Genomic DNA, 26,618 nt, shown 5'->3' on the forward strand with positions numbered 1-26,618 from the left:
CAAAATATATGGTTAGTTATTTTCTGTATAGTTTGCCATTACTTATCTACATCACTGTCTATGTCATTGGCGTCTGTGTACCAGCATTGTGCCTGCAAATGGCTATACCTCATGGGAGAACTTTCAAAGTGCATGAGTTATGAATGAGTTATGGACTAAACTAGTAAAGAAGCGTACTGTATTCAACATTAAAACAGTTGCTGGTCTGATCAATCTCTGAAGTGTTCTCTCGCACAAAAGCAAATGCTGTTAACTACACCATATGCATGCAAGCCTTTACTTATAGTCTGCATGGATTCATTTGCAGAGCATTTTCCAAATTGCGGTATTGGAATTAGCACCAGTAAATTACACAGTTGAGAGAGAAAGGTGGCTTTTACCCGCGTTTTGGAATGCAATACAATGGCGACACAAATCAAACTTTTATAAACCTTCCAAAGTTGTCTGCCAACACTTTACTTATTAAAGCGAATCGATAGTGCATATCTATTACATTTTTGCCTGTTAGGCAAGGAGACCAGCTTTGCTGGGGAGCTCCACAGACTAGAGAAGATTAATTGAGACTAGCACAGAGCTCCAGGCAGTCTGTCTCCAGTCATAGAGCCATAGACACAATTTATAGCCTTGTGTCTATTGTGAGCCTCTTTACAGGCAAAGAATTATACAGTTCTTGTGGGGAAGACTAATGTGAAATCTGTCTGTGTGCTGAGAAGTGTTGAAACATGCACAGCCTTGCACAGGCTTATGGCGTTATATCTGACATGTTCATTTTAGACTGTACACCACAGTTTAAAAACAAATGCAGTTCATAGAGATACTGTGAATCTGTGTTTCCTGTGGGACTATGTATACTGAACAAAAATATAAATGCAACAGGAAACAATTTCAACGATTTCACTGAGTTACAGTTCATTTAAGGAAATCAGTCAATTGAAATAAATAAATTAGGCCCATAATCTATCGAGTTCATTTCTGGTCTCATACGATCACGCAGGTGAAGAAGCTTGGTGTGGAGGGCCTAGAATAGTGTGGTTACATGTGGTCTGTGGTTGTCAGGCTGGTTGGACGTACTGCCAAATTTTCTAAAATGACGTTATGGTAGAGAAATGAACAGCAGCTCTGGTGGACATTCCTGCAGTCAGCATGTCAATTGCACGCTCCCTCAAAACGTGAGACGTCTGTGACAAAACTGCATATTTTAGAGTGGCCGTTTATTGTCCCCAGCACACGGTGCAACTATGTATGATCATGCCTACAAGAAAGGCCACACCTGTCAACAAGAAAGGCTCACTAACAGGGATGTAAACAAATTTGTGTACAACATTTGAGGGAAATACGTTTGTTGTTCGTATGGAACATTTCTGGGATCTTTTATTTAATCTCATGACACATGGGACCAACACTTTACATGTTGCTTTTATATTTTTGTTCAGTATATGTCAATGTATGGTCTATAACAAGCATTTGATTGTTGCTTTTTTGGAACAGGTCTTACTTTAAAGAGATTTTGGTATGTTATATATATAAAGTTGCTTTTCCACCTGTGTAAATTAATACAGTAGGTAATTTCCATGTAAAAAAGGACCCATGAGCACCAACATGTGAAGTTCATAGGAGCATGTCAAATTTGGTGTCAAATGAAATGAGTCTATATTTTTTTAAATTTAAGTGTAAGGATTTGGGTGTAGCTGGTGCAGAGGAGTCAGGCGCAGGACAGCAGAGATGAGTAACACAAGGAACTTTACTCAAAATATCAAAATACATGAAGTAACACCAGGCCCACAAACAACGGACCGAACTTGCAATAAACAAACACGCACAAAAACCATGGGGAAAACAGAGGGTTAAATAATGAACATGTAATTGGGGAATTGAAAACAAAGTCAAAACAAATGGAAAATGAAAAGTGGATCGGCGATGGCTAGAAGGCCGGTGACGTCGACAGCCGAACGCCGCCCGAACAAGGAGAGGGACCAACTTCGGCGGAAGTCATGACATTAAGGCATATATATACTTTACATATATATACTTTTTAAAACCATTTTCCATCCTACAAATTATGAATAAGCAAAGGCTTTGATTTGTGGTCAAACGGATGGAAAAGGGGTCTTAAAAAATATCTACCAGAAAAGGTCTTAAAAGGAATTAGAAATACATAATTTTAGAAATATATCAAAACACAATAATGCTGAAGTAAAGACCCCTGCAACTAATATCAACATATATGTTGAACCCACATATCTTTAAGATATTTTCGAATAAATTATTTTCTATTGCCAAATCGGTAATGGAATTTCTGAAAATCGGTAATGGAATTTCTCCAATTGAATTCGCTATAATGTGAAATTATAGTAGTCATAAAACACAGATGGGTTCACAAGTTTGGACAGAACAGTAGAATACAGTACAGCACAGTTGAGTACAATAAGGTCAATTAGAGTATAGTATAGTACAGTACAGTACAGCACAGTACAGTATAATAGAGTACAGTAAATAAAAGTATAGTATAGTTCAGTACAATACAGTACTGTACAGTAGAGTATAGTAGATTTCAGTACAGTAAAGAAAAGTCTAGTATAGTTCAGTACAGTACTGTACTGTACTGTACAGTAGAGTTCAGTACGACACAGTAGAGCACGCTACAGTTGAGTACACTATAATCTACTGCATTATACTGTACTGTACTGAACTCTACTGTGCTGAACCTTACTGTACTGTACAGTAATGTACTCTACTGAGTTCTACTGTGCTGTACTTTACTGTACTGTACAGTAATGTACTCTACTGAGTTCTACTGTGCTGAACCTTACTCTTCTGTACAGTAATGTACTCTACTGAGTTCTACTGTGCTGAACCTTACTGTACTGTACAGTAATGTACTCTACTGAGTTCTACTGTGCTGAACTTTACTGTACTGTACAGTAATGTACTCTACTGAGTTCTACTGTGCTGAACCTTACTGTACTGTACAGTAATGTACTCTACTGAGTTCTACTGTGCTGAACCTTACTGTACTGTACAGTAATGTACTCTACTGAGTTCTACTGTGCTGAACCTTACTGTACTGTACAGTATTGTACTCTACTGAGTTCTACTGTGCTGTACTTTGATGTTCAAACTTGTGAAATGTTGATTGGTTCAGATTTGGTCCCGTCCAGATTAACCAGGAAGATGTTTCCCGAAATTATGTTACCAAACTTTGCATCTGCACAGTTCTTCTAGTAAATGTGTTTTTTAAATGTTCTGTGTAAATTGTTAAACATTTTCCTTGTGGATAGAGCTGTACTGCACTGTTGGTTAAAGGCTTGTAAGTAAGCATTTCACGGTCTACACTTGTTGTATTCGGCGCATGTGACAAATAAAGTTTCATTCGATTTTTAGATTTTGTGTGGTTTGTTAAACTTTGAAATCAATGGTTTTTGTTTGGCATACATTTTAAGCTAAACATTATGTTGCCGTGGAATTGTCCAGTCACAAACATTGTTGTTACGTTACTTTAGAAATAGCTTTTAATGCCCTTGGTTATTACACAAAAACAGTCTCTATTTCTCAATACAAAAACAGCACAACTCACATGTAAATACAATGTTGTTACTAGTTTTATTACAGTGTTAGTACATACTGTACTCTACTGTGCTGTACTGTAATTGTTTGTAGGTTAATGTTAAACTTTTTATGTCTACTCTATATATTTTACACATTAACTAAATGCACAGCTCAGAAATGACATTGGCTATGGCGATAAACTTGGTGACACTGTCGCTTCTTCCACAGTTCACATGGCCCCCTCACATGAACAACGGCCAGGCAGTCAGTCATAGAGGCTTTGCTTAAATGTAAATGTTTGTTATAGTCAGGAGAGGTGCTGGAGATAATGCAGCAGAAAGATGAACAGGTTTATATGTTGAAGGAGGGAAGGAGAAGGAGGTTTCTGTTGTTGAAGGAAACCATGCTTAAGGAAAACGTTTCTCTTTCTCTCCTTTTGGGGTTTTTTGTTTAAATAGGCGTTGGTGGGTGACACATTTCACAAGTTCCTCTCATGTCACTGGGCATTGTGGGATTGGCCGTGTGAGAATTCTCAGCTTGCTCACAAAAGTCAGATAATCGGTGAATAGAGAGGGGAGAGAAAATGAAAAGCTGGGGAGCACCCTAAGAGCTTATTCTATACACTGAGGTTAGTCATTATGAATATACTGGCCAGTTGAATGATTTAAGGGGCCCACTCCACCGGCAGAGTGAATTCTTAAAAGGTAGTTTAAACATTTACGGGCAGCACCAGAAAAAGGAGCCTTCTGTTACGTACCTGAAAGTTTAATTCACTCTCCAAGATATAATCCCCCATGTGCGAAGCCCTGGCCCTGGTTTTCAACAGACCTATAGGACCTATTCTCTCTGGGTCGTCCTGGCCTATTGTGCACTTTAAGAGTTCGTGCTGCATGTGTCACATCCCTTTGGTAAACTAAGGCATTGGGCCATACAGCTATTCGCTTCCAACTGTTTCGAGCGTCATATTCTCCTGTTTAGACGACCTCTTCCGAAGCACTGATTCTATACATTCCAGAACATTCCAGGGAACATTCCTTCCTGTCAACATTCTAATGTTGTATTCAGTGAACCAAGCTGTCTGATTGCATGGAAGATGTGAACGTTCTGTTGGTCATTGTGGCATTGTGGAATTTAAAGGGCTGTCAACTAATTTCACATGTTGCTACTACTCTAGTTTTAACAAATTGCCTATGATAATATCAACCTTTTGGTTCTTTTTAGCTCAGTTGGTGGAGCATGGCACTTGTAACGCCAGGGTAGTGAATTCGATTCCCGGAACCACCCATAGGTAAAAGGCATGCGCGCATGTCTGTATTCGCTTTGGATAAAAGTGTCTGCTAAATGGCATATATAATGATATAATTGTTATTTTTAATGTTGCAGCAACTTCTACAATACATTTCATTAAAACCTGCGATTGGCTACAGTCTCACAAATGTATAAAGCTGCTGGCAATAGCTATTCCTGTCTGGCTTCACTTACTAACTCACATATTCAGACTGAACCTTGAACTTTTGAACTGGAGCAGAGGTAATGAATCGGTGTAACGGTATCACTTAAACCAAGACGCACTTGAATTGAATTGTTCTTTACGGTACAGTAAAGTACATAACTAATTACATGGTGTGACTTGTCAGACAAGTACATGTATGTACAATATAACAACACCAGACAATATTTCTTCAAATAATCATATATTTCCTACAGGGCTGTTGGATGTTACATTTTTAATTTCCTGATGATTTTTTTACTTACTTTGTTGTGTTTGAATGACATTGAGTAACAACACTTCAACTAATCATACTCAAAGCATTGAAGGCAGGTGTGTGTGGTGACTTGCAGATTGTGGCAGCATACTGTATTTCTGTGGCCTACTTTGAGAGTGTTGTTGAATGCCCTGTGACCGTTGGTGTTCTGAAAGCACGTATCCTTTTTATATCCTATCGTTACCATAATAAAGAGTGCTGGTAGGAAGGTCCCCCAGTCTGGTGGGCCTCAATGGTATGTCATGGTAATGCACAGGTTCTGGCCCCAACCATGGCAAATCTGACCAAGCTGAGTAAAGTGACGTGAAAAGACATGGTTGACAATGTTGTCAGTCAAATGCTTCACAAATATGCCCCTGGGAATGTCTCACCATCCGTTGGCCAAGGTGATAGAAATATCAAAAGCAGTTCAGGAACATACAGTAGTTCCACTCTATGGCTTTAGTCTTGAGCAATACTGTACACCTGAACCCAATATTATACACATCTGCCAAGAGCAACATTTTGTGAATGATACTGATTTCCGCAAGCTTCAAAAGATGCCACAAAAAGAGAGTGGGGGAGGGTCTGAGTGAAAAGCAATTGCGAAGGCCCTTTTTCACGACTTCCGCCGAAGTTGGTCCCTCTCCTTGTTCGGGCGGTGTTCGGCGGTCGACGTCACCGGCTTTCTAGTCACCACTAATCCATTTTTCATTTTGTTTTGTCTTCATTATACACACCTGGTTTCCATTCCATAAACAATGTTCCTTATTTAACCCTCTGGCTTCCCTTTCTGTTTTGTGAGTGATTGTTATTGTCATATGGGTTCTTTCTTTGTGCTCTGGATATTTGTATTTTTCCTTGTTGTAACATTGCTTACATTTGGAGTAAATTCAGATGATTACCTGTTTCCTTTATCCATTCACCTAATCGCTGACACCCTTTTTAACCATTCTAGTTCTAATACATAGTGCTTCATTAGAAATCAAATCCATCCATTCAGTAATCATAAAAGGAACTGTTCCTCAATTTTGTTACGATCATAGTTCTATACAGACCGCAACCAACCAAGAGGCTGTATAGGCTCAGTCTTGAAAACAAATAACAGTATGGCAAAATAAAATCCTAGGCATATAGTGTTACTAACAGGAAAGTTGTTGCCCAGTTTGGAAAGTTGCTCGAAAGTCCAAATCAATAACAGACATTTCAGAACTCATACCATTATGTCATAAATGTATCACAGAGCTTACTTTTAGACTTCCACACCTTCTAGATATCAGCAACTTAATCTATTGGTGGCCATTTTGGGGTACTCACGCTGAGATGATGATACAGTATGATGACTAGGTTGGTATGTGCCAAAGAAAAGTCAGAATGACATGCTAAATACTCTCAGGTTGGAGCTTGCACCAAAACGGAGAGGTATGCAATTAATTGGGGAAACACACCTTGTCTGTAAACTCCAAATCTGCCTGTGGATACGTCTCCTCTCTCTCTCCTGTATAAAAAGACAAAGGTGGAGAACTCTTTTTTTCTGCACTGCTATTTCCCTCTCTCCAGAAATATCATTGCATAAGACATATCCTAGGCCCATTTGGTGCTTTTAGAGATAGTACACAAACCTGAACAAATGTAGATTAACATTTGGTATCTGCAGGCTTTTTATTGTGTTGTTGTCTTATCCCTCACCCTCTGTTGTCTGTCAGCACACATTTGAATAACCACATTATGAAACAGAAAGTCGTTTCCCTGCGTGCAGCTGTTGGACAGCAGCCAATGTCAGTGGCACGTCCATTAAGAACTGAGATGTTCCCCATTTTGTCTACTGTGTCAGGCTCATTGAGCGCATACTGCCTTATGCATGGACATTCCTACAGGCCCAAATAATACCAGCTGGGTTTTGGTCAGGGTTCTCATACAGAAGGAAGCATGTTTATAATATAGGGTTCAAATGAATAAAAAATACGTATTTAAGGTAGAAATGTGATATTTGTGTAGTTATGACTTTAACTACTCAAATTAAATCATTTGTCAAACTCGATACAGTAGTAGGCCTTTGACGGTCCATGGCACAGTCTACAGTCTTTACTTTTGGGAACAGGATACTGTGCTATGTAGCATCTGGTTAAATGTTACAAACTCTGACTGTAGATATTATATTACATAATTAGCTTTTAGTGGCTCAGGAAACTTTAGTAGACCCATCTTAATCTAAGCTCAACAACCATCAATAGCATTGAGTGGAAGTCACTAAATGCTGTACTAACCACAATCTACAGCAGACATTTCCAGCATCCTAACGGCACTAAACAGTAATAACCCTTGACCTTCATAAATGAATTATTTCCTATTTATTTTCTGTTAAAGATGCACTCTCAAACGTTTGTATAATTTCAGCCAGTAGTTTTGAAACGGGTACTCACAAGCCAAAAGTGGTCCCCGTTTTTTTGTGTACTATGTCATCAAATTGTAAACTACGTCTTCCATTTCTTATGATATGTTACATCCTGCAAATCTGTGCATTTCCTACGATATGTTACGAATTAAATGTTTACAATATGTAATGAATGTGTTGTGCTTAAGATCCTGGAGTGCATCTTAAAGAGAACCTACAGAACCAGAACTGGGGTATGGTTTGAAGTTGTTGGTTTGAAGAGAATATCAGATGCATTGCCAGCCCAGAGCCTGATCCACTGTTTAATCATGGGGGATGAAAGTATGGATTATATAGTCTAGTGGTTCAAATATTATTTTCCGTCATCGTTGACAACAGAACTTCAAACCCCATCTATGCTTCTCAATGGTATTCTTATAGACCTATGGAAGTCCATGTGCACTCAGAATAATTTTTTATATAAAAAAGTACAGATTTCACGCTGCAGCTGTATATGAAAACCTTGATCAGCTGTGAACCCACGAGACTAGTTTGTACTGATAAACATAGTCCTTGCTCAAATATACATTTCATTATTAAATTGTTATTTGTGAAAATGTAAATTACATTTTTTTCGTACTTTCATTCAATAGTAGTTGAAATAACTTTTGCGTTTTAATCAATGGCAAAGCAAACAACATAAGCTCAAAGGCTCAGCTTTCATTTAAACAAAAGTAAAGTATAAACCTTTTGTAAATGGCAGAGGGATCTATACACAGCAATGATTATTATGGATGAATAACATAAGACCAGTGAACATAATTTCAGTCAAATAGATAACCAATTCACACACATTATAGTCATTTAGCAGATGCTCTCATCCAGATTGACTTAAAGGAGCAATTATTTTAAAGTGCCCTGCTCAAGGGCACATCAACATATTTTTCACCTAGTTGGCTCTGGAACTCAAACCAGCAACCTTTTGGTTACTGGCCCAACACGCTTAACCACTAGGCTACTTGCCGCCAACACAGTCAGTCAAGCGATAATTATAGAAACCAAATACCTTTTAATTTCCACAAACCCTGTGCTTTGGGAGAAGACTAAAATTGCATCCTTAAACCTTCCAAGCATTTGCAATTTCAACATAGGCTCCACCATTCCTTGGATGATATTATCCCCCTTCTCATGTTTGCTACGTCTCATCTAGGCCTTCCTCATATCTGAAAGGTGGCGTCCATTGATTCATGGGATACTGGAGAGGACTGAGGGACCTATTCCTGCACAAAGCTGTTTACAGCTCCTTTAGTGCTGCTTGGATAGTAGGCCTATACTTGCCAGAGGATTTCTAAGAGCCCAGTGTCCTCCCCCCATAATTAGGCCACCCACATTCACAGTCATGCGCCTGGGATGATGTACTCTAAAGGATATCTGTGAACTCCATATTGGAAATGGCTGCTTTTCAATTAATTTACCACTGAATACATCATACAGGCAGCAGCCCAGCTCTTTTGATTTAATTTGTGGTCCCTTAGATTTCAACGAAGTCTAATCATTCTGATGAATAGAGTGTGACACATTTAAAGTGAATTTAACCTACATTTTCAAGAACATTTCCTCAAAGTCTTTTTATCCTTTGGAAAATGCAGCAAGAAAAATGCTCTGGAAAGTCCCCTGTGCAGGTATGCAGTAGGCCTAGATGGTTTTATTACAATAAATTACAATAAATTAATCATTTATTTTCATTCTCCAGAAACCTTTCTTCCAGTTCTTGGAAAAATAAAACATGAATGCATGCTCATCATTTCTGATTAGACCACTTGGCCTTAATGAAATTCTGACCAATTAAATGTGTATGAGCAGTGGAAGGTGGACTTTTGAATTGAACTCAAGAGTATGAATTTCACATGCTTCAATGTAAAGGTATAGGACATTCCCTCAGTAATCTTGATATCTAGATGTCACTTCATTTGCCAAAAATTGCTGCCTCCAAATCAAAATCAAATTGTATCAAATCAATCAAAATCTACATTTATTTGTCACATACATCATAAACAACAGTGAAATTCTTACGGACCCTTCCCATCAATGCAGGGAGAAAAATAGAAAAATAATAACATGAGGAATAAATACACAATGAGTAACGATAACTTGGCTATACTGTATATATACGGGGGACCAGTACTGAGTCTATGTGCATAGGTACAAGGTAATTGAGGTAGATATGGAAATATAGGTAGGGGTAAAATGACTAGACAAAAGGATAGATTGCAGAAAGTTTGGGTAGCTGTTTGGTTAACTATTTAGCAGTCTTATGGCTTTAGGGTAGAAGCTGTTCAGGGTCTTATTGGTTCTAGACTTGGTGCATCGGCACTGCTTGCAGGGCGGTGGCAGAGAGGACAGTCTATGACTTGGGTGGCTAGAGTCTTTGACAATTTTTACGGCCTTCCTTTGACACCACCTGGTATGGAGGTCCTGGATGGCAGGGAGTCTGGCCCCAGTAATGTACTGAGCCTTACGCACTACCCTCTATAGCGTCTTGCGGTGATCCAGCCAGTCAAGATGCTCTCAATGGTGAAGCTGTTGAACATTTAAAGGATCTGAGGGCCCATGCTAAATCTTTTCAGCCTCCTGTTGGGGAAGATGCGCTGTCGTGCCTTCTTCACGACTATCAAGGCACAAGGCGAGACCCAAATGCAGACACAGGAGGCAGATGGTTGGAGTCTTGCAATGTTTATTAATCCAAAGGGGTAGGCAAGAGAATGGTCGTGGACAGGCAAAAAGGTCAAAACCAGATCAGAGTCCAGGAGGTACAAAGTGGCAGACAGGCCAAGGCAGGCCAAGGCAGGCGGAATGGTCAGGCAGGCACGTACAAAGTCCAGAAACAGGCAAGGGTCAAAAACGGGAGGACTAGAAAAAGGAGAATGCAAAAAGCTGGAGAACAGGGAAAATGCTGGTTGACTTGGAAACCTACAAGATGAACTGGCACAGAGAGATAGAAAACACAGGGATAAATACATTGGGGAAAATAAGCGACACCTGGAGGGGGTGGAGACAATCACAAGGACTGGTGAAACAGAACAGGGCGTGACAGTTGGTGAGTGTTGACCATATTAATTCCTTAGTGATGTGGACACCGAGTAACTTGAAGCTCTCGACTCGCTCCACTACATCGCCATCGATGTTGATGACAGCGTGCTCGGTCCTCCGTTTCCTGTAGTCCACATTCAGCACATCCTCCCTATAGGCTGTCTCATCGTTGTCTGTGATCAGGCCTACCACCGTTGTTTAATCAGCAAACTAAATGATGGTGTTGGAGTCGTGCACGGCCACTCAGTCATGGGTAAACAGGGAGTACAGGAGGGGACTAAGCACGCACCCCTGAGGGGCACCCGTGTTGAGGGTCAGCGTGGCAGATGTGTTGTTGCCTACCCTCACCACCTGGGGCGGCCCGTCAGGAAGTCCAGGATCCAGTTGCAGAGGGAGGTGTTCTGTCCCAGGGTCCTGAGCTTAGTGATGAGCTTGGAGGGCACTATGGTGTTGAACAATGAGCTGTAGTCGATGAACAGCATTCTCACATAGGTGCTCCTCTTGTCCAGGTGGGGGAGAACAGTGTAGAGTGCAATAGAGTTTGTTGGGGCAGTATGCGAATTGGACTGGGTCCAAGGTGTCTGGGATGATGGTGTTGATGTAAGCTGTGACCAGCCTTTCAAGGCTACAGATGTGAGTGCTACGGAGCGATAGTCATTTAGACAGGTTACCTTGGTGTTCTTGGGCACAGGTGGTCTGCTTTAAGCATGTAGGTATTACAGACTGGGTACAGGAAAGGTTGAAAGTGTCAGTGAAGACACTTGCCCGCTGGTCAGTGCATGCTCTGAGTATGCTTCTTGGTAATCCATGTGTGAATGTTAACCTGTTTAAAGGTCTTACTCACATCGGCTATGGAGCGCGAGATCACACAGTCGTCCGGAACAACTGGTTTTCTCATGCATGGTTCAGTGTTGCTTGCCTCGAAGCGAGCATGGAAAGCATTTAGCTCAGACCATAAGAAGGTATTTAGATCCTCTGGTAGGTTCACATCATTGGGCAACTCGCTGCTGGGTTTCCCTTTGTTTAAAAAATATATATTTAAAAAAACGATTTAACCTTTATTTAGCTAGGCAAGTCAGTTAAGGACAAATTCTTATTTACAAAGACGGCCTATACCGACCAAACCCAGACGACGCTGGGCTAATTGTGTGCCGCCCTATGGGACTCCTAATCACAGCCGGTTGTGATAGTTTGCATGTCGATAGTTCTTCTTGGGACAGGTCTCCGAAGTAAAATATATTTGATCTCAATAGGATTTAGATAAAGAAATTAATAAAGAAATATATATGTGTGTGTGTGGTAAATATGCAAATTGTAAAGTCCTAACAAGTACTTCACAGCACTGCACAGAGATCTGAAACTTAGTTTCCATAGACCTTTTTGGCACTCCTATGCTTTGGCTACAATGGGAGTGGTTTTCCTACCATAATGTAGCTTGTCCTCTTCTGTGTCTGGAATCAATTAAATAGCCTCTAGAGCTGTATTTACACAGGCAGCCCAATTCTGATCTTTTTTTCCACTAATTTGATAAATCAGATGAGCTCTGAAAAGATCTGATGTGAAAAGATCTGGTATGAATGGTCAAAATACCAATTAGTGGATAATAGGTCAGAATTGGGTTGCATGTGTAAAAAGAGCCTATGTGAAAACGAATCCTCACTTTGTAAGCTTTTAAAACTCATAAAGCCAAATAACCTGAAAAGAAACATTACCAGCTATTTTTATTCATTTGTTTCTATAGTGTCATGGGCCTATAGGCTACACGATAGCAGAAATTGTAACCTGCTCGCATGTGGACGTTACGTAATTATTTTATGTGTGTTTCATGCGTGTGCTGCTCGAGTGCAGTCTCAATAACCAATCACACTCCAAGCTCTTGACATGCTACCCGGAGAGGGCAGGGTATAGCTGCTCTTATGATGACGTATTTAGATTGACGTGCCAGTGAACGAGTGACCCCGCCAGTCCACTGCCATGCCCCTCTTTGAAACTTAAACCAATGTATTCGCTCGAGCGGAGTCGTCCTGTCTGTTGACAGAGTACGAGCGTAGCAAATAAGATTAAAACCCACTTTTTAAGTCCTGGACTAATTTGTTCGAAAACGTTATAGCTACTTTCAGAGGCTTTTGGCGTTGTCTTTGTGTGGCTAACGTTCTATGTTTGATATCGGAGTGGAAAAGTGTGTCCACACGGAAAGGGAGGAGGATTCATTCTATTCAACCTGGGCCCCCTTCATGCAAGTGAGTTGTGCGCTTTTAGTATGTATGTACAGTTGCTAGTTAGCTAGGCTAACACGTTAGCACAGTAGCTAGTTAGCATTAAATGCCACGTTAGCATACTGGCTATCTCATATCTTTACTTGTAGTTAAAGACGTCTGAATTTATTGTCATGCCATATAACGACATATTGCTTATTAAATAAAGTAGTACACGTTTGATTACAACGGAATTTGTTACCCATTTTTACTTGCTCGCGACGACCGGGATAAGCCGACCACTGCACTGCTGGACTTCGATTGATCGTCCTCAGTATGTTGATAATTCAATGAAATGTTGTTATTCATGCCAAACTTTAAAGTCATTATCAAGCATGACAAAGTTAGACTTGGGTGAAAGCTTTTCAGCATAGTAAATGTTAATTTAGTTACCAATTAACTAGCTGTCAACATTTAAAGCCAATTTTCGCTGGTAAACTACCAAGCCACTAGTTGACGTTGGTTACCCACTGTAGCTATTCAATTCAGAGGGACTTTATGTTTACATGACCAAAGCAAGTGAAATAAACAAAAGTAAGAAGACACAAAACATCAACAAAAACATTCTCATTCTAGAAGATGGGAGAGGTTACTGTATATTATAGAGATGGATAGAGGACTAATCTTTGTAGCTGTGTCATTATAGCGTCTGACAGCATGGGCAAATTGAAGTAGTACATTTTTCACAATTGGCTGATCACTCCTGTGACACGGTTGGACATGAATCCAACAGGGTCACAAGGAGGGATCAGCCAAACAAGTTGAAAGCACTGATATACAGTGCCTTCAGAAAGTATTCACACCACTTGACTATTTCCAAATGTTGTAGTGTTACAGCCTGAATTGCAAATGGATTAAATTGAGATTTGTGTCACTAGCCTAGACACACACACTCCCATAATGTCAGTGGAATTATGTTATTTGATTATTATATATATTTTTTTACAAATGAATAAAAAAATGTAATACATTAAATATATATATATATATATATATATATATATATATATATATATATATATATATATATATATATATATATATATATATATATATTTATTTATTTATTTATTTAATGTATTATGTCAATAAGTATTCAACCCCTTTTTTATGGCAAGCCTAAATAAGTTGAGGAGTAAAACATGCCTTATTAAGTTGCATGGACTCACTCCGTGTGCAAGTGTTAAACATGATTTTTGAATGACAACCTCATCTCTGTACCCCAACATACAAATTATCTGTAAGGTCCCTCGGTCAGGCAGAATTTCAAACACAGATTCAACCACAAAGACCAGGGAGGTTTTCCAATGCCTCACAAAGGGCGCCTATTGGTAGATGGGTAAAAATAAAAGAAGCAGATGTTGTTTATCCCTTTGAGCATGGTGGAGTTATTAATTACACTTTGGATGGTGTATCAATACACCCAGTCACAGATAAAATACAGGCATCATTCCTAACTCAGTTGCCGGAGAGGAAGGAAACCACATGAGGCCAATGGTGGCTTTGAAAAGGTTAGAGTTGAAAGACTGTGATGGGAGAGAACTGAGGATGGATCAACAACTGTAGTTACTCCATAATACTAACCTAATTGACAGTGAAAAGAAGGAAGCTTGTCCAGAATAAAATATTCAAAATCATGCATCTTGTTTGCAATAAGTTACAAATGTAATACTGCAAAAAAATGTGGCTTTTTGTCCTGAATATAAATTATGTTTTGGGCAAATACAACACATTATTGAGTACCACTCTCCATATTTTCAAGCATAGTGGTGGCTGCATCATGTTGTCGTTAAGGACTGGGGTTTTTCAGTATAAAAAAATAAACGGAATCGAGCTATGCACAGGCAACCCACACACATTCATATAACCTACACACACACACACACACACACACACACACACACACACACACACACACACACACACGATTAACGACACAACACAAACACACATACAGTGCATTTGGAAAGTATTCAAACCACTTCCCTTTTTCCACATTACGTTACAGCCTTATTCTAAAATGTATTTAAATAATATATTTTCTTCATCAATCTACACACAATACCCCATAATTACAAACAAAAAAAGTTTAGACATTTTTGCAAATGTATATCAATTAACAGATACCTTATTTATATAAATATTCAGATTATTTTGCTTTGAGACCTGAAATTGTTTCTACAACTTTATTGGAGTCCACCTGTGGTAAATTCAATTGATTGGACATGATTTGGAAAGGCACATGATTTGGAAAGGCACATGCCTGTCTAAGAGCCAACAGTTGACAGTGCATTACAGAGCAAAAACCAAGCCATGAGGTTGACGGAATTGTCCGTACAGCTCTGAGACAGGATTGTTTTGAGGCACAGATCTGGGGAAGAGTACCAAAAAATGTCTGCAGCATTGAATGTCCTCAAGAACACCATGGCCTCCATCATTCTTAACCTGTTGCGACTCTAGCGGCAGTATTTTCATTTTTGGAAAAAAAACGTTCCCGTTTTAAACAGGATATTTTGTCAGGACAAGATGCTAGAATATGCATATAATTGAAAGCTTTGGATAGAAAACACTATCGTTTCCAAAACTGTAAAGATATTGTCTGTGAGTATAACAGAACTGATGTTGCAGGCGAAAGCCTGAGAAAAATCCAATCCGGAAGTGCCCCAGGTTTTGAAAGCGCTGTGTGCCAATGAGTCCCCATTGAGCTGTGAATGTGCTATGAACCAGCTTGCGCTTTCTACGTATTCCCCAAGGTGTCTACAGCATTGTGACGTAGTTTTACGCATTTATGTTGAAGAATACCCGTAGGGAGCTACATTGCGCAAGTGGTCACATGATGCTCCCGGAGAGAAAATCTCACGTAAAGTACAGAGGTAGCCATTATTCCAATCGCTTCTACTGAGAAACCAATTGTCCCGGTGGATATATTATCAAATAGATATTTGAAAAACACCTTGACGATTGATTCTAAGTTTGCCATGTTTCTGTCGATATTATGGAGCAAATTTTTATGGAGCTAATTTCGGCGTTGTCGTGACCGCAATTTCCGGTCGATTTCTCAGCCAAACGTGAAGAACAAACGGAGCTATTTCGCCTACAAAAATAATATTTTGGGAAAAAATTTACTTTGGCTATCTACCTGGGAGTCTCGTGAGTGAACATCTGAAGTTCATTAAAGGTAAACGATTTAATTTGATTGCTTTTCTGATTTTCGTGACAAGGTTGCCTGATGCTAGCAAGGCATAATGCTATGCTAGGCTACCGATAAACTTACACAAATGCTTGTCTAGCTTTGGCTGTAAAGCATATTTTGAAAATCTGAGATGACAGGGAGTACCTATATATCCGTCGGGACAATTCGTTTTTCAGTAGGACAGATTGGAGTAATGGCTACCTCTGTATTTTACGCGAGAGTCACCCTGGGAGCCATCAGGTGACCACTTACGCAATGTAGCCGCCTACGGCTATTCTTCAACATAAATGCGTAAAACTACATCACAATGCTGTGCCCCCCACCAATTTAGAACTGTCCCTATTTCGCTGGTACCTTGTACATGTAGCCATCACTGATTTTAAAATGTATGTGATCATAAGTCTTACACAATGTTTTGCAAATGGCTTCTTCTGTTCTGTATTGCAGGTCGGTTGTACGTTTTCAAGGCCACTGCTGCAGGGGCCAAATACTCATGGAAACACTGCCGGAGGCACCACAGGGGTGCAGTGGATAACCAAGCTTGAGAATGACCTGAAGACAAGTTAAAACACAATAATCACCCAAAGAACTATTGAGGGCTAGAATGTTCATTAAGTGTTGTGTTTAGTTTTTTTTGTTTGCTCCATTAATATATTCTTGGAAAACCTGAGGAGTAACTAATTGGTGGAACTCTAACCTGCCCGAACAAGTTATTCACAGCAGTGTTCATTTAAAATAATATACATATATATATATATATATATATATATATATACCAACAACAACCAAAAACACCTGTGAAAAGTCTCTACGATGGCCGCAGAAGGATATCAGTACAGGGCACTTTATGATTACAAGAAGGAGCGAGAGGAGGACATTGACCTCCATGTGGGGGACATCTTAACAGTGACCAAAGGGACCCTGGTGGCCCTAGGGTACAGTGACGGCCTGGAGGAAAGGCCAGAGGACATTGGCTGGCTGCCTGGCTTTAATGAAACCACTCAGGAAAAGGGAGACTTTCCAGGGACATATGTGGAGTTCATTGGGAAGAAGAGGATCTCTCCTCCCACTCCCAAGCCGAGACCCCCCAGACCCTTACCCGTGGCCCCGGGCTCCTCCAAGGCTGACTCTTGTGATGAACTAGGTGAGTGATAAACAGTCTGAGCCTTCTTCAACTGAACCCCAATACAAGGTTTCTGGGACCTGGTATTGGGATGCAGTTGTGATTTGTACAGTACAAAACAATGTTCACATTGTAAACAAAAAAACTCAACAAACAATTCAAACATTTCACACTGCATGGGTAAAATGTTGAGCTGGGTGATATAGACACAAATCCATATTATGATAAATTTACTGAATTATCACTAACGATAAATTGAATGATAAATTGGTACATTAATGTTCACCATAGTATTTTTTTCTGTTTTACCTTAAAACAACATTCAAAGTAGTAGTATCTATCAATTGTCCAATTAACAAAAACATATTAGAAAAGTATTTATTTGGTCTGTCGATTTTCGGTTATCATTTTCGGTTATCATCCCAGCTCTTTTTGTTTGTTTTTACATGCCCTACGAACCCCATTGAAGGTTTTGATTGAATCGGCCCCTACGCAATTAAGCCAAACTTTTAACAATCATTTGCTGAAACAAAATGCCCAACCAAAGGCTATTCCACGATAGGTTTGCAGGCAGCCAAGCTGACATGTAACCTTGCTGTAGAGGTGGTGGAATGGTTCATCCTTCACATAGACTAAACCTCTTGTTAACATTACCACTGAGTTTTAGATAGCCCTTACAAACTCCTTTGTTGGATTTAATCGAAAATACTTTTAAACCCACAAAGCAAATCCAGATGTTCGGCTGCTTTGCAAATACCCTACCCCTTACATTTCAATCGTCCCTCAGTGGTATGCTTCTTTTTTGAAAGCACTTGAAATACTCTACCCTGATGTTATAACATTGCATTTTATTCACAGAACTTCCCATCTGTGTTGGATGGACCTTGTGCATTACTGTATTTGTGACATTTCAAACTTAGTTCCTTCACCATTTGAGAATCTGTGTGTGGAAGCCATTTGGTCAAACCACAGTAGTAATTCAACCCATTGGGCTCACATCATGGTTCCATTTACACTCTCTGCTCCAGGGTAGTATTGTGTTGCACATGGTTGTGTTGTAGCTAGGACACACAAGATTGTAGACGCCTCATATTGAAATCATATAAGATAAAAAGTTACGGATTCCAATGCCTAACCTTTTATTAGGTTTGTTCTCTCCCTGCATCAAATAGATCCCCAAAAACATCTATGTAAGCGACCAAAGCAAACAATGCCTGATTTATGTTATCTTTATGTTGTGTTGGATGCATTTGTTGAAGCAATTCATTTGGCTATCTACAAAGTATTAGCCAATTCTCTCTCTTGTCTAGTATTATCCTATCTCTTTGTCGTGTCTTTGGCTATGCCGGATTAAGTGATATGACATGCTATTCTATAAAATAATTTCTCCGTAATTAATATTACATGATTGAGCTAATCATGTAAATGTAATTAACTAGAGAGTCTGGCACCACAAAATAATATTTATAGAGCTGTTATCTTCCGAATAAACTCTTAAAGACCTAGTCATATTTTACATTAATAGCAGTCAATATTAAACGTCATCTTAATTCGGTCTTATCTGAAAGTTTCAAATGATTGGTTATCTGCACGAACCCTGGATAACAAGTTGAATCAGCAATTCAAAATTGGGTTTAAGTATTTATTTACAAAATACCTAACTAATTACACAGAATTACACACACACATTCAAATCATAACATGATTACAAATTACGTCATAAAGGAAAACGTCCCTAACGGGCGGAACACATATGACAGCTGGTTACACAAAAGAAAATAGGCTGGGTTTGAGTGAAAGAGCAGGAAGACTGAGGAACAAAGTGTGAAGCTGTGCTATCGTAAATACAGTATCTTATGCATTCTAAATTACCACCCATTTGGAAAAGGAAAATGTAATAAATATTTACTCTGAGCTGCGCTTTGGTAGGTTGGTGGTAGATGGAAGGCCGTGTTGCCCAACCTAGTTCTTTGAAGGATGTCTCTTCTGGTAAATTGGATACGTTGTAGTAATGTCGTTGTGTGGTAGACGAGATACTCTGTCTGTTCCTTCCTAACCCTCGTTTGCAGCTGCTGTTGCTAACTCAACGGCTAGGAGGTATCACTTCTGTAGTGAATAAGAGTTCAAAGTTCATACCATTCGCAACCAAAGCTCACGCTGATGTTGGCTTCGTTCTGTAGTTATTATCTGAACCATTCTGACATCGGACCGTTGTACTCGGAACAGGAGGTTATATTGTCGTCAAGGCTTTATATAGGAAGGGAGAGGAGGGCGTGTTTGAAAAGTTTTATAGCCCAAGTCCCTTCACAGTGGCGGGCCACTGATTTGAGCAGAGCCCTACCTTATGAAAACCCAAATCTCACATTTTGGAAGCTAAAATCACATTTCATCCCATCACGAATAATTTCATATTCAAACATTTAAATTGAACAACAATTCCATGTGAATCCGATAACTCTGTGTAGACTTTCCACTGTAGAGTTTGTCATATTATCATTGATGAGAATGTCTCAGATGACAACCGAACTGACGTCATATTCATTAAGTACCACCGCATATGTTCAATTTGTCGGATTACCAGAATATAGTTCATTTCCCCCCACCTTCTGATGTTCCCAGAATCTCTGTTAACCAAGGGTTTTGCAAATGTATCATCAGTAGGGTAGAGAGAGGAAAAAGGGGGGAAGAGGTATTTATGACTGTCATAAACCTACCCCAGGCCAACGTCATGACATCTTCTTAGATGATTGGACATTCGAACTACTGCCCAGTTTATTGCTAACCTGGTTAGCAGATGTGCGTCACAGATCTCCACGTATCCATCCTTCAATTATGGCCTGTGGAAACCTGTTGCCTTGGAGTTGGAAAAAAGCAGAGGTGTTTTCAAGTCACAGTAATTGCAGAGAACCTAACATATTTACAAAATGAAGGGTCCACACGATTGTCACAATCATGTTGTGTTTTTTGTCCCTCTTTCATCATAGAGAATGGGTAAATTTATATTTTGCTTTTTGGTCACGCTGAATGGAACGATTGCATCCTGTGAGGTTTCCAATGATGATTTGTTAGGAAGTGATGATTGCTAAACGGTTTACTACAATGTTTACTAAACGTCAGGTTGGTGTAGCCTACGCGCCAACATTTGCAAGTGAGCCATTTCCTTGACAGTTTATTTCTTTACATTAAGCCCAAGCAAGTCAGTTGACATTTTTTCATTTTTCTTTCGGTCCCAGCGTCAAACACTAGCTGAGAAAGGGGACTCGCATGGTGGGACTACAATGACATCTTTGATAACAAGTGTCAGTGCTCACATAGCCCCACTGAATGCTAACCAGGGCCGGAGGACAATGGGGCTTGACTCCGGTCCAGTGCATTGTGGTGCTATGCAGCACCTGGTACCAGCCCAGTGGTTGGAATGCTGGACCACTCCTCTTTGAAACTCCTCCTGGCCAGCATCAAGAAAATTTTTCATTTTGCTGTAGGCACAATATATTTTTTTTAACCGTCATGCTATTTTCTACTGACTAATCCATGTGAAATAAATGGGCCAGATCTGAACTGGAAGCCTATCTGTTTGCATTGGGTATATTTTTGGGGAGATTATTTTGGTCTGGCTAAGAAAATCTGCCATTCTGACCTTCTGTAATCAGTTTCTTTGTTGATATTCCGCTAACAAAAGATGACGAGAGCCATCTTCGTGTTGTGGAAAAGCCTCAAGTCAATGCGATTGCATATCACACCTTTGAAATGTCTTTTTTTTTTTGTCATGTTTAAAAATAAAAATAAGGTTCAACCGAAACAACCCGGGCTGTTTCAGGCAACACCGACACAATTCTATATGGCCACTCGAGGCTACAAGACTTTGTAAGTAGAAAGACATGCATCTTTAAAGATGCTGTGACGTATATTCAGGCTCTCTGACAATGCGTAGATCTGTCAGCTCACCTATACAACAGGCTCTGGTGACCTGGTTTCCATTTCCTGTCCTTTGTGGTGCTATTGTGCATTTCTTTAGCTGGGGCTTGCAGGGTGAGCGAGGAGCCATATGTGAAGGGGGCATGTGGTGAATGGGCATGACTGTGGTTGAGTGGCAGCGCTGAGCCCAGAGCAAGTGTGAATGTAGCACCAGGAAAAGAAAAGTCTCTGTGTCACGGGAAGGGGGAAGAGAGTGCTTAAGGCTGGGAGAGAGAGGGAAGGGGCTGGGGAACGGGATTGGTGAGCTGAGTGATCAGGGCTGCAGACTGGCTGGCGAGAAAGGAGAGGGGCTGGGAAGTGTGGAGACTAAGGCCTGGGGAGGCTAAGAGGCTGAGGAGGGCTCTGGGCTGGTTAGAGTCTTGTTGCTTCAGAGTGTGATTTATTGCCTGCCACTGAGGGATCTGGCAGATCCCCCTCTTTCTTCCTTTCCTCCAGTGCTTCAGCTTTTTTTCCTCTGACCCTCTTTTTTTTTAGTGTTTTGATAATGTTCTTGGAGTCGGTCCCTGCTGGGAGGGTGGGAGGGAGGAGAGCGTAGGCTTGGAAAGGGGCCTCTGCTCTCACTGAGCCACAGGGGTTTACTTCAGAGCAGCAGATGTGGATAGAGGGAAAGAGCGAAAGAGGGCTGGGCCGGGCTTGGAGAAGCATTCCGGTTCATTCCAGCTCCCAGTCTTTTTAAACCACCAGCATGCTGCTGCTCCTTTCCTAGGCCTCTCGACTGAGTCATGTAGCCAGCCAGCCAGCCTTGAAAAGAGGACCTTCACTCTGGGCCTGAAAACCACTGAGAAGAAGGAAGCGTCACTTTCAGTTCACAACTTCCATTCACTTATTTTGTCTGGCAGGCTCGAACCAGAAAATCTTCCTACTAACTCCTCCCTTGTAGAACATTTTAAATAGTGTTTGATGTGATCCTGGTGTTGAGGCCATTTTATGCAGCTGAGGTTGTTTATTATGTGACAAAACGGCACACTAGAATGTCCCTCTGTTTTATAACCAGCTATACTTGAGTTTTCTTTGTCACCACCAGCCTAGTGTTGGGGACCAGCTGACAATAGTGCTGACTACTGTCATCATTCAATTGGATCACCCATTGATACCATAACATATTCTAACCACAATTCAATTGTGAAATCTCTCACATGGACAACGTTTGAATTTTGTGCGATGGTTGATAGCTTGCCTATAGGTAAAAAAAAAGAACATCTGTTTTGTGCTTTATTGCAGACGGTGTGGCCAAAGCCTCATTTCTGCTTCATGTGTATGCAGCTATTAGCACTACCATAGTGTATATAGACAAACAAAATAATAACTATTCAAACTACACAGGAGCTTCTCATGTAAAACATATTGCACATAATGCTGAACACTTGATTTAATGAAACGATTCACATATGTGTGGACATTTCAGAAATAAGAGATTTTAATCTACATCCGCCTCTTTACACTGCAAAAATGTGTCATGGGGTGTGTGTCGTCAAACTAGTGTAGTGTAAAGTAGAGCCCAACACCGACATTATCAGCTGAAATGATCCTTTTACAGATGTATTTGTATCTCAACATTTAATCCACCGAAAAGGAGTGAAAGAAAAAAATGCAAAGAAAACACTTGGGGGGGGGGGGGAGCAGTTCTTCATTATTTGTCCTGAATAGGGCACTCTTTATATGGCTATAAACCCATCTTGCCTTGGCGTGCTACAGCCACTATAATTCAACACAACTACATCAGTCGGAGAGGAGAGTGAACTACTGTGAACTAACTGTTAAAGATTTTATGGGGAGTTCAGAGTAGAGAGCTAAATAAAGTGCAAAAAATGCACACTGACCATATACTGTTATGAAGTGTCATAGATGGTCGTCGTGACAAATCATGGATGCTATGCTCAAATGTAATGCGTTAAGTGCTAAGAACATTCAACTCTATGGTAACGCTAACGTTACAGCCCTTTACGTGAAGCCCGCTAAACCTGGTGTGATTTATATTTGTTTTTTTGATGGGTATTCCCCAAGCTTTGTCTTCAGAGACACACAAAAAAATTTAGAAGGTTACAAGGTAGCGCTTCATAGTTACATTTTGATGTATGGGTTGACATTTGTCAGGGACTGGTCCAAATACACGTTTCGCCATCCAGCCTGTGTGAGAGTACTTGACGCCATTCACTGAGGGGCTAGTGCTATTCGGGATCCTTGGGACATAACCCCTACCCTTACCTAAACTGAACCTTGACCTTTACCGTAATCATTTTAAATTTCAACTTCAATAGGGACATCCCAAGGATTCAGAATTGCAAATATTATAGGTCATTTAGGCTAAAAAAACAACCTGAGGATTGAATATAAACATTTGACATGTTTCTATGAACTTTATGGATGCAATTTAGATTTTTTGTCTGATTTATTTTGACTGAGTTTGAGCCTGTGGTTTACTGAAGAAGAGGTTTTTGGATATAAAGAGACTTCATCGAACAAAAGGAACATTTATTGAGTAAATGAATGTCTTCTGATTGCCACCATATGAAGATCATCAAAGGTAAGGGATTAATTTTATCTCTATTTCTGAGTTTTGTAACGCTTCTGCTTGGCTGGTTACTGTTTTTAATAATTTAATAATAATTTGCCTTAAAAATAAAATTACTTATTTGAAAGTGATGCAGAAGGTTACAATTGGTGGAATCATGCCATATTTAGAGTAGATAATGTCAAACAAGGTTGGAATGTGAGTCAATGAAATGGTGTATCAGTCTACTCGGTGACACCCACAGAACACAACTGTGAAGAGTTAATGCAAATATTAGCGCTGTAGCTCTTATCGCGGGACTGTGACAGGGGAGGTGATTTCACACAATCAGCCTATTTTGTGTGTTGACAATCATATTGCACTGTACAGCTTTACCTAAGGATTGGGGATCAATGAAATGGGGTATCAGTCTATTCAATACCAAGATATTTTTTCCCAGAATACTCCAAAATATTCCAAAATATCCACGCAGTATTATTTTTCCTTTGGAATAGTGTTCAATACACATAGGTTGACAATAAATGTGGCTCAATTCACAGCTGTTTCATAGTCCTGCAATAAGAGCTACGACGCTAATGTTCTGTGGGTGTCACTGAGTAGACTGATGCCCCATGTCATTGATCCACAATCCATAGGTATGGCTGCATAGTGAAATAATTATGCCCCCACTGCAATTCTAAAGTATAATACATCCAGTGTGATTTCAACAGATTTGTCAAATTAACAAATTGTCTTTTGTTGATGTTCTATAACATTTCAAGCTCATTTAGCACGATCTATTCAATTATGGCATAATTCTACTATTTGTAGTCATTTGCATCACTGTCAATGACATACTTTTATTTTGAAGTCTAACCGCAAAGTCCACTATTGTGCCTAATCCTTATTTTGTCTAGCTTCACATAGATGGGTCCGACCACCATTAATCAAATAAGAACTGTTTTATAAATTAGGGTTATTTTAGATGACGCCTAGCTATATAGTTAGCTAACTAACTATTGTCATTTTGCTATGTTTTTAGGGAATAGCATTGTTTGCATCCATGAGCTAGCTAGCTTTTTTATGACCAGCACTGTAGGTGTGCGAGACAACTTTACCAGCATCATAGTATACGTATCGATGAATCGTTGTGACATATGAAATACGGGTGATGGTGTAATAACTACATAAAAAATGTATGAACTTGTTAAATTATTATGTGATCTGCAGTCATATTCAGGTCCTGATTGGTCAACAAGCTTATTTGACATGTCAAATAGTGTGTTATTTGACAAGCAAAGACTCAAACGGCGTTCCATAGTATGATAAATCCTGGTTGAGAATGAAACGACTGAACAATGAAACAGCACAGCAAGTAAGTGAAAGAAATGGGTTTTTTGATTGTTTTACTGGTAGTGGGGACATGCATAAATACCAACAAAATAACTTTTTGGTGTGTGTGTGTGTGTGTAACCTTAGCTAGACAAGTCAGTTAAGAACAAATTCTTATTTACAATGACGGCCAAATCCGGACGACCCTGGGCCAATTGTGCGCCTCCCTATGGGACGCCCGGATGTGATACTGCCTGGATTTGAACAAGGGACTGTAATGACACCTCTTGCACAGAGATGCAGTGCCTTAGACCGCTGTGTCCGTGTGTGTGTGTGTGTGTGTGTGTGTGTGTGTGTGTGTGAGTGTTAACTATTTAACTGTACTAGAATGCTTAAGGTCGTTAACATTTAAAATATTGGTTATCAGTATCGATATCGGGTTTTATTTGGCAAGGAAAATATCAGATATCGGTATCGGCCAAAAATTTAATATCGGTGCATCACTACTAAATAGTGAATAGTGAAAATGTGTCATATCGTTGAACTTAGGCTCCAGTGCCTATGCACATTTTTTGCTGGAATCCGAGCACTTTATTCTCCTTTCACTAGAGTAACATATTGTGGGGCACAATTGGCTGGGTTTTGCCAGGGTAGACCATTGTTGTAAAATAAGAATTTGTTGTTAACTGTTTTCTTCTATTAAAAATCATCCCTTTCTCGTACTCCAAAGTGTTATGTGGTGCTTAAGTTAATGTTCTTTCCTCAAATGTAAGAAATCGGCTTTCTGATTTTAAGCACTTTAAAAAAACAAATATTAGCAGATATATTGGTTTTCTGTAAATATTTCCACTTTTAAAATTGGTTATAGGATCCTAAAATTGGATATTGGTTGGCTTTTATCAGTCTCAACAACCATTTCGAAGAACATTCTGAGAAACGGAAGTAAATTCTGACAAACTGATTGTTCCCCAACAAGTCCCTACAAGGCACATAGGCTACGTGCTCCGTCTTGCTCAAGGAAATATTTGATGCCGTTATTGTCCGGATTCTTATCGAAGTAGGCCTAGAAGTTTGTCATTCTTTGGAGACAATTTCCCTCTCACGTTCAACTTAAAGGGAATGGAGGTAACCTAAATTCTCAGACACACCGGTAGGATTGTCAAAGTACTAAGCACCTCTGAATAGATATTGTCGGCAGTCAATCTCTTGTGTTCATACAGCAGACACCTTGGAAGTGGGAAGCCACTCAGCCTTGTTAATATACTCTAAACCAGAAGTACGCAGTAGCGTTTTTTTTACAGTGTTAAAACAGGCAGCTGTTTCATAGAAACAAACCTACTCCATTGATTTAATTATAATGTTAATACTCGCAACAGTGCTGTTTGTGCTGTCATTCTTTTAACAAACTTTGCATCTGCACTGTTCAAATAAATGTTTTTGCTAAATATTCAGTAGACATTTTTTTAAGTTGTCCTTGTGCATGGAGCTGTATGG

General features: G+C 39.8%; 1 protein-coding gene across 2 annotated transcripts in view; it reads left to right on the forward strand.

Moving 5' to 3' along the window:
• Nucleotides 1-12,752: 12,752 nt before the first annotated feature.
• Nucleotides 12,753-26,618, forward strand: part of pik3r1 (phosphoinositide-3-kinase, regulatory subunit 1 (alpha)) — a 50,856-nt gene continuing 36,990 nt past the window's right edge. The window contains exons 1-2 of one of the 2 annotated variants that reach the window (XM_020458340.2): nt 12,753-12,995; nt 16,651-17,347. In XM_020458340.2, the coding sequence (XP_020313929.1) occupies nt 17,017-17,347 (331 nt within the window). In that variant the 5' untranslated portion in view covers nt 12,753-12,995; nt 16,651-17,016. The remainder of the gene's footprint in view (nt 12,996-16,650; nt 17,348-26,618) is intronic. The other variant, XM_020458341.2, reaches the window with a different exon arrangement.

Source organism: Oncorhynchus kisutch, linkage group LG23, assembly GCF_002021735.2.
Source record: "Oncorhynchus kisutch isolate 150728-3 linkage group LG23, Okis_V2, whole genome shotgun sequence".
NCBI lineage: Eukaryota > Metazoa > Chordata > Actinopteri > Salmoniformes > Salmonidae > Oncorhynchus > Oncorhynchus kisutch.